Source organism: Blennius ocellaris, assembly GCF_963422515.1.
Source record: "Blennius ocellaris genome assembly, contig: SCAFFOLD_207, whole genome shotgun sequence".
Classification (NCBI taxonomy): Eukaryota; Metazoa; Chordata; class Actinopteri; order Blenniiformes; family Blenniidae; genus Blennius; species Blennius ocellaris.
This window is the reverse complement of record NW_027662159.1, coordinates 45,001-54,321: the sequence shown is the minus strand read 5'-3', so window position 1 is coordinate 54,321 and position 9,321 is coordinate 45,001. Positions and strand designations below refer to the sequence as shown.

At 57.5% G+C, this 9,321-nt stretch overlaps 1 protein-coding gene across 1 annotated transcript; it reads left to right on the top strand.

Moving 5' to 3' along the window:
• Positions 1–264: 264 nt before the first annotated feature.
• LOC308148193 (RNA-binding protein MEX3B) lies at positions 265–6,717 on the top strand. Its single transcript, XM_080521638.1, is given in 5 exon segments — positions 265–817; positions 1,223–1,769; positions 3,663–3,904; positions 5,141–5,500; positions 5,503–6,717. Coding segments are annotated over 4 exon segments (1,953 nt in total). The 5' UTR covers positions 265–817; positions 1,223–1,279; the 3' UTR covers positions 6,364–6,717.
• Positions 6,718–9,321: the final 2,604 nt, after the last annotated feature.

Sequence of the window (9,321 nt, the reverse complement as noted above, 5' to 3'; positions counted from 1 at the left end):
TATCATGTCTGTCTCAAGTCTGCCTGAAGTCTGTCTCATGTCTGCCTGAAGTCTGTCTCATGTCTGCCTGAAGTCTGTCTCATGTCTGCCTGAAGTCTGTCTCAAGTCTGTCTGAAGTCTGTATCATGTCTGTCTCATGTGTTGAATATGTTTTGCTGAGATGATGGAGCAGCAGCAGGAGGAGCAGGAGGAGCAGGAGGAGCAGGAGGAGCAGGAGGAGCAGGAGGAGCAGGAGGAGCTGCTGGCCGCCGGGCGCCATGATGAACACACCCAGCGGGGCCACGAGCAGGACCGGGACCGGGACCAGGACCGGGACCCTGCAGGAGGACGAGGTGTTTCTCTGCGGCTGACAGACACAAAGGTCCTGACAGCCGCGGCCACCGCGTCGTCGCGCTGCCGCGCCGCCGCCGCGCCCCTCTGCCGCATGTGGCCTTTGAACTCATTGTTGTGTCGCGGGTGACGTCAGCGCCGCGTGCGGAGACGGAGCGGCGTGCGCCTGTCGAGACAAAGGCGGCGGACGGAGCGGCTGAGCAGCAGAGCAGCACCGCGAGCAGCAGCGCTTCACTCAGCCACGGACCGGCGGGGCTCCCCGGCAGCATGAAGAGTCTCCGGCGCTCCTGACGAGCTCTGCTTCACCTCAGCGGGAAACGAGACACGCCGACGGAGCCGTTTTTCCCCCGTTTTCCCCCGTTGTTCGCTTCTCCTCCGCCCCCTGCTCGTTAGCTGCCGCCGCTAGCTGCCAGCGCCTCCTCCTCCTCCTCCTCCGGCTGCTGCTCCTCCGGTCCGGGGAGGACCTCGTCGAGAAGCGTCGGCTGAAGTAAGTCGGGCTTGTGTTTGTACTCGTCGTGTTTCGAACCGAGCCGGCGGCCGCGTGTCGGAGCCGCTCGCCGCCGCGCGGCTCCAAACAAAGGCTCGACAACGTGACTGGAGTTAGCCTGCTAGCCTGCTAGCCTGTTAGCTCCTCATGCCCCTCACTTTGTTTCCCCGGCCGGGCTGCGCTCGGTCCCGGTGCCGGTGCCGGGGGGCTCGGCGCTCCGGAGAGCCGCGGCAGAGACAAAGCGAGCCGCTGGGAGGGTTCGGAGGGTTCGGGGGGTTCGGGCTTGTTGTTGGAGGCTCTCATCCAGGATGCAAAACAAAGCGCTCGCGCCTCATCCCTCTCCCCCCCTCTCCTTTCTCTTGTCTCCCCCTCTTTCTCCCTCTCTCTCCCTCTCCTCTCCTCCAGAGGCCGGCCAACCCTCCACAGGCTGCCGGGCTCTGATGTGAGATCCAGGCGGACACTATGCCGAGTCCTCTGTTCCACCCAGACATCCTGGACCACGACGTGGTGCTCAGCAGCCCGCACGGCGTGGCGCTGCCCCGCGACACGGAGCCGGAGTCCCGCGAGGAGGAGCACCAGGAGGCGCTCCGCTTCGCCCTGGACCAGCTGTCACTCATGGCCCTGGACAAGGTGGACTGCGGGGGCGGCGGGCTGGGAGACCCCCTGGACGGGACGCAGGGTCCGGGTTCCGACGGCTGCAACGGCGTGGGCGGGGGGGGCTACGTGGACCTCCAGATGCTGGAGCACCCCGGCGGCTCCCGGGACTCCCCGGCGTCCTGCTCCCCGTCGCCGGAGTACTACGGCCCGGGCGGGTACCACATGGCCGGCTCGCACCCCGTCCTGCACGGGGAGCAGGGCTCGGTGCTCTGCAGCCGCAAGAGGAGCGTCAACATGACGGAGTGTGTGCCCGTGCCCAGCTCCGAGCATGTGGCCGAGATCGTGGGGAGGCAAGGTGAGGACACCCGGCGGTGTGTGTGTGTGTGTGTGTGTGTGTGCAGCGTGCTGCTCTTTGTCTGGGGGCTCCGGAGCTCGAGGCTCCGCGGTTCTTTCTGGTTCCGCTGCTGCTTCGCGGCTCGTCTATACTGAAGCTGCAGCCTGCAGACTTTGGGTGGAGGTGGAGGTGGAGGTGGAGGTGAGTTTCCGGGCTCCATCAGTATGGAGACAAAGCCTTGCCAGCGGCGGCTGGAGGGGGAGGGGTGGAGAGGGTCAGACAAAGCGGCAGCTTGTCGGGAGTCTGGACCGTCTAGCGGCTCAACCACACAAAGGAAGCCCCGCCGCACGCGCTGCTTTCGGGCTGCACGGCTCCGCGCGTGCCGGGGCAGAGCTCCAGCCCGGCCCGGGGGGGGGGGGGGGGGGTGGTGTGAGGAGCCCGGCCGGGGGGGTGTGAGGAGCCCGGCCGGCTTCGGGGCTGACGCTGAGCAGCGGTACTACCGGGGGCTGGGCGGTGTTCCGCCCTGCCGCCGCCCCCCCCCCCCCCCCCCCGGCTGCCGCGGCCCCGGCCCCCTCTTTACACCTCCGACCGGCCCTGGAGCCCCGGCGGAGGGCAGGACGCCCCGGCGGAGGGTCGCTGGCGTCCAGGCATTGTTCTCTTTGTTTGAAACAGCCATGCTTTCTGCTTCCCACAATGACATCACGATCCCCGCCTCCCATTGGCCCGCTGAGAGAGCTCCGCTCTTAAAGAGACACGACCCGCGAGGAGGAGGAGCCCAGTGTGGAGGAAGAGGTGGTGGTGGAGGAATAGGAGGAGGAGGAGGAGGGGGGGGTGGTGGTGGTGGTGGAGGAGGAGGGGGGGAGGTGGTGGAGGAGGAGGAGGAGCCCAGTGTGGATCCAGATTTAAATCCTGAATTAAAGGCGTTGATCATTCAGGTTGTTCAGTAAAGTCATGACTTCATTTCTCAATCAACTTCATTTATATTAGGTGTGTGTGTGTGTGTGTGTGTGTGTTGTGTGTGTGTGTGTGTGTGTGTGTGTGTGTGTGTGTGTGTGTGTGTGTGTGTGTGTGTGTGTGTGTGTGTGTGTGATAAATTGCCCTTTTCCTGCTCAGTACAGTGAATCTGGTGTTGCTTTGTTTCGTTTCCAGTTTCCTTCATATCAATTTGAGCTTGTAAGTTAAAGAAAAGTAAAAAAACAATAAATCTGAACGTCTTTACAAAATGTCAACATTTGTTCAGTTCATTATTGGATAGATAGATAGATAATTACTTTATTCTTCCCCGAAGGGAAATTGTTTTGTTGCAGCAATCTGGTACATACAAATATTATAAAATACAATAGAATAGTAATAAAAGTAAAAGTATGAACTATCTGGGTATAAGACATAAAGTAAAGCACAGAAGGGAACATGGGACCTTAGAAATAAGACGAGATAAAAGCAAGATAAATAAATAGTAAGGTGCCGCGGCAGAGCCATTAGAAGTAGGTATTATAGAATAATAATAACAATAATACACATAACAAGGTGAAATAGTGTATAATACTCGTGTATATTACTACTAATAATGGTAGCAATAAAATAACAATTATATATATATATATATATATATATCAGTAATAATAACAATAGTTAATCCCTGCTGGTTTCTATGTGGGTCTCCAGTAAAACATCTAGTCTCTACTGAGTTATTAGTTGTGACTGAAGCTTCTAGAACGTCCTGCTCTGTTCCAGGATGTAAGATCAAAGAAGCTTCTAGAACCTTCTGCTCTGTTCCAGGATGTAAGATCAAAGAAGCTTCTAGAACCTTCTGCTCTGTTCCAGGATGTAAGATCAAAGAAGCTTCTAGAACGTCCTGCTCTGTTCCAGGATGTAAGATCAAAGAAGCTTCTAGAACCTTCTGCTCTGTTCCAGGATGTAAGATCAAAGCGCTGCGAGCCAAAACCAACACGTACATCAAGACGCCGGTGCGCGGCGAGGAGCCGGTGTTCATCGTGACGGGGCGGCGGGAGGACGTGGAGATGGCCAAGAGGGAGATCGTGTCCGCCGCAGAGCACTTCTCCATGATCCGGGCGTCTCGCTGCAAAGCTGGGGGGCCGGGGGGCGGGGCCTCTCTGCCGGGGCCCCCACACCTGCCGGGCCAGACCACCATACAGGTACACACACACACACACACACACTCGCACACACACACACGGGGTGAGAGACTAGTGACGGGTGAGTGACAGGGTGAGACTAGTTACTGGGTGTGTGACGGGGTGACTGACTAGTGACAGGTGAGTGACAGGGTGAGACTAGTTACTGGGTGTGTGACGGGGTGACTGACTAGTGACAGGTGAGTGACAGGGTGAGACTAGTTACTGGGTGTGTGACGGGGTGACTGATTAGTGACGGGTGAGTGACAGGGTGAGACTAGTTACTGGGTGTGTGACGGGGTGACTGACTAGTGACAGGGTGAGACTAGTGACAGGTGAGTGACAGGGTGAGACTAGTGACGGGTGAGACTAGTTACTGGGTGTGTGACGGGGTGAGTGACTAGTGACGGGTGGGTGACAGGGTGAGACTAGTTACTGGGTGAGACTAGTTACTGGTGAGTGACCGGGTGAGACTAGTTACTGGGTGAGACTAGTGACAGGTGAGTGACAGGGTGAGACTAGTGACGGGTGAGACTAGTTACTGGGTGTGTGACGGGGTGACTGACTAGTGACAGGGTGAGACTAGTGACAGGTGAGTGACAGGGTGAGACTAGTTACTGGGTGTGTGACGGGGTGACTGACTAGTGACAGGTGAGTGACAGGGTGAGACTAGTTACTGGGTGTGTGACGGGGTGACTGATTAGTGACGGGTGAGTGACAGGGTGAGACTAGTTACTGGGTGTGTGACGGGGTGACTGACTAGTGACAGGGTGAGACTAGTGACAGGTGAGTGACAGGGTGAGACTAGTGACGGGTGAGACTAGTTACTGGGTGTGTGACGGGGTGAGTGACTAGTGACGGGTGGGTGACAGGGTGAGACTAGTTACTGGGTGAGACTAGTTACTGGTGAGTGACCGGGTGAGACTAGTTACTGGGTGAGACTAGTGACAGGTGAGTGACAGGGTGAGACTAGTGACGGGTGAGACTAGTTACTGGGTGTGTGACGGGGTGACTGACTAGTGACAGGGTGAGACTAGTGACAGGTGAGTGACAGGGTGAGACTAGTTACTGGGTGTGTGACGGGGTGAGTGACTAGTGACGGGTGGGTGACAGGGTGAGACTAGTTACTGGGTGAGACTAGTTACTCGTGAGTGACCGGGTGAGACTAGTTACTGGGTGAGACTAGTGACAGGTGAGTGACAGGGTGAGACTAGTGACTGGGTGAGACTAGTGACCAGTCTGGTTGTCCTGGTCCAGGTCCGGGTCCCCTACCGGGTGGTGGGTCTGGTCGTGGGGCCCAAGGGGGCGACGATCAAGCGCATCCAGCAGCAGACCCACACCTACATCGTGACGCCCAGCCGGGAGAAGGACCCGGTCTTCGAGGTGACCGGGATGCCGGAGAACGTGGACCGGGCCCGGGAGGAGATCGAGACCCACATCACCCTGCGGACCGGGACCTTCGTAGACCTGCAGGGCGACAACGACTTCCACACCAACGGCACCGACGTGAGCCTGGAGGGCCTGGGCTCGCTGAGCGGCGGCCTGGGGGCGTCGCTGTGGTCCCGGGCCACGGGCCACCACGCCGCCCCCCCTCCCCCTCCCCCCCCCGGCCTCGCCCCCCCCCCGCCCTGCCCCTGTCCCTGCACCACCCGTCCGGCAGGAAGGCGTCCTCCTCGGCCGCCTACCACTCGCACAACGGCGGGCTGAGCTCGGACGGCTTCGGCGGCGCCCGGAAGGCCCCGGAGGGCGGCAGCCCCACCAGCCCCTTCAGCACCGGCTCCAGCAGCGCCGGGGGGGGCTTCACCTTCGGGGGCGACTCCACCCCCGGCCTGCCCTCCTCCGACGAACTGGGCTTCGAGTTCAGCGCCTCCAACATCTGGGCGCCGTTCGTCAACGGGGCGACGGGAAGCAAGGCGGGCGGCTCGTCGCAGCAGCAGCCGCCGCAGCAGCCTCTTCGCCGCAACAGCAGCGGCCTGAGCGGCGGCGCCGTCACGCCACGATTGTCTCCCACTCTGCCTCAGGAGGGCGGCGGCGGCCCCCCGGACCACCCGCTGGCCCGCCGGGCCCAGAGCGACCCCCTCAGCACGCTGTCGTGGCTGCAGGGCGGCGGCGGCGGCGGCTCCTTCTCCGGGGCGTCCAGCTCCAGCTCCGCCGGCTCCTCCACCGGGTACTCCTCCTGCTCCGCCTCCTCGCTGCCCGGCGGCTCGCCCACCGACTCGGAGGGCGGCGGCGGCGGCGTGGGGCTGCTGAGCCGGCTGAAGGGCGGCGGCGGCCCCGGGGTGGCGGGCCTGGTGGGCGTGGGCCCCGGGGCCAACAGGGACTGCTTCGTCTGCTTCGAGAGCGAGGTGACGGCGGCCCTGGTACCCTGCGGACACAACCTCTTCTGCATGGACTGCGCCGGGCAGATCTGCCAGTCGGCGGAGCCGGAGTGCCCCGTCTGCCACACCCCCACCACACAGTGCATACGCATCTTCTCCTAAGGCCCCCTGCTGGGCGGACCACTGGGGGCCACTGAGGCCCCCTGCTGGGCGGAGGACTGGGGGCCACTGAGGACATGCATTAAGAGAGGAGGACACAATAATAACAGTAATAATAATAATAATAGTGACTTGTTTTCCGGGTGAAGCTGCTCTGGAAGGAAACTAGTGTCTTATCTCTCTTCAGGCCTTCATCTGGACCCGGAGCAGCAGGAGTTCTGGTTCTGGTTCTGGTTCTGGTTCTGCCTGCGTCCTTTCTCCCTCTCAGCCTTTCCTTTTCACACTTTTCTACTTAACAGATATTTTTGGATGAAGCCGTCAGTGAGGCCTGCACTTTTCTACTTCTGGTTTTAATGTTGGCAGGAGCAACCTGCCCCCCCCCCCCCCCCCCCCCCCGCTCTCTCTCTCTCTCTCTCTCTCTCTCTCTCTCTCTCTCTCTCTCTCTCTCTCTCCTGGCGCCGGCAGGGTTCCTCTGTTTTCTGTACGTGTGGAACAATTTTTAAGGTCAGCATGTCGTCGGACAGCACGGCACACCTGTGTGTGTGTGTGTGTGTGTGTGTGTGTGTGTGTGTGTGTGTGTGTGTGTGTGTGTGTGTGTGTGTGTGTGTGTGTGTGTGTGTGTGTGTGTGTGTGTGTGTGTGTGTGTGTGTGTGTGTGTGTGTGTGTGTGTGTGTGTGTGTGTGTGTCGTTCTCCAGACGTAGGCGGGGCCTTGGTGATGTCACATGAGAATGTCCAATCGGGGGAGGCGGCTGCTCCTCCCACAATCCAATAACGGGGCAGTTGAAGCCCCCCCCGCCCCCCCCCCCCCCCGGGTTGGTCCTGGTCTTCCACCGTCTCAGAGGACACTGTTGACCCGTAGAGCTCGATGGTTAGTTGTTGATGACGTCGTCCTGTGTTTTCTTAGCATTACTGAGGCGCTACTTCCTGTTTGTGTTTGTGTTTGTTTCTCAGTCCAGTGACTTTCTTTGTGTGTTGATATGACGTAGTAGTGAGGAGCCCTGGAGCTCACACTGATATTAAGCCATGGCAACTCCATTAAACACCTGATCCTCCAAGGGCTTCCTCTGAACACACACACACACACACACACACACACACACACACACACACACACACACACACACACACACACACACACACACACACACACCCTTCAGGCTGCAGCAGGAAGAACCAGCTTCTCTAAGGCAGCTATGCTATCTGCTAACTGCTAACTGCTATCGCCAGGTCATCCAGGGCTTCCACTCTGTGTTCAAATCCCAGCAGCTGCAGGACCTGGTTCCTTTTTCTCCTGAACGCTCATCCAGTGAGCAAGGCAGGGCAAGGCAGGGCAGGGCAGGGCAGGGCAGGGCAGGGCAGGTTGAGGCGGCGGGTCTCAGTGCTGCTGGTGTAGTTTGTGTGGTGGTGGAGCAGCGCTGCAGCGGCGCCCATGAAGAGTTTGAAGACGAGGAGGAACTGATGATGGTGCGACTCTACTGAAACCCATGAGCAAAGCCAGACACTGGTTGTCACGGTAACGGGGCTCTGATGTCAGACGTTGCTGGTCCTTCCCTGGGAACACGTCCAGGGCTGCAGGGTCTGAGGCTGGTCTGTCTGAGGCTGGTCTGTCTGAGGTCTGGGGCTGGTCTGTCTGTCTGAGGTCTGAGGCAGGTCTGTCTGTCTGAGGTCTGAGGCTGGTCTGTCTGTCTGGGGCTGGTCTGTCTGAGGTCTGAGGCAGGTCTGTCTGAGGTCTGAGGCTGGTCTGTCTGAGGTCTGAGGCTGGTCTGTCTGAGGCTGGTCTGTCTGTCTGAGGTCTGAGGCTGGTCTGTCTGAGGTCTGAGGCAGGTCTGTCTGAGGTCTGAGGCAGGTCTGTCTGAGGCTGGTCTGTCTGAGGTCTGAGGCAGGTCTGTCTGAGGTCTGAAGCAGGTCTGTCTGAGGCAGGTCTGTCTGACTGAGGCAGGTCTGTCTGAGGTCTGAGGCAGGTCTGTCTGACTGAGGCAGGCCTGGAGCCTCCTGGAAAAGTCTCCCAGGTGGTGTGTTTGGCCCTGGAGCCTCCCAGGTGGTGTGTTTGGCCCTGGGGCCTCCCAGGTGGTGTGTTTGGCCCCGGAGGCCCCGGCAGGACGTCACTGTACAGAAGTTAATTGTTCACAAGGTACCGATTCTTTCAGATCGACTGCTGATTTTTGTTTGAAGTCGTATTTTCAGCCAAACGTCTCCCCTCCCCCGCTTCCTTTCTGAAGGTTTGAAAACAGGGTTTCCTGAGGCATGCTAGCCACTGACCTCTGACCTTTCTTGTGATTAGAGGGGGGGTGCCGAGAGAGGGGTGACGACGCTCTCTGTTTTTGCTTTAACTCTTTGTATGCAGAACCAAAATGTAGGGTGTCAGCAGACCTGATGTAAATACCTGAAACAATCATCCGACTGAAGATAAGTGTCGTTTCTACACATGTACCATTATTTGTAAGTTAACCATCTGCATGTCTTCAAGCCGCCTGGCTTTAGCTAATAATTTTTAAGATAAACTTTTTACACCTTTAATTTTTTACACTTTATTTGCTTCCTAAATATCCCAGAAAACAATGTGACCCTTTTTATGACTTTCAAATTTATTTTTATTTTCCATTTTTTATTTTCCTTATTTTCTGTGTACTACATATAGGCAATTTATAACAAAATGAGAAAATTATTGAAGAAATTTTAAAATTGAAATATATTTTATTTGAAAGTTTATGGACCTTTTAACCGTGAGCCAGAAGAATTGTATAATCGTATAATTTGAGCTGACTGGACGGTTATGAGAAATGTATCAAGAGTTTTATTTTTTATGCTTCTTTAATAAAGTCTTGTTTTTTGGTTTCATTTTTTTACTGTAAAATCAGAAAGTGGAGTTTTGTCTTTATTTTAGTTGGAGCTGCAGTGGAGCAGCTTCACCACACGGTGGCAGCAGAGCGCATCGGCCTCCTGCAATTTAGCTCCTCCCA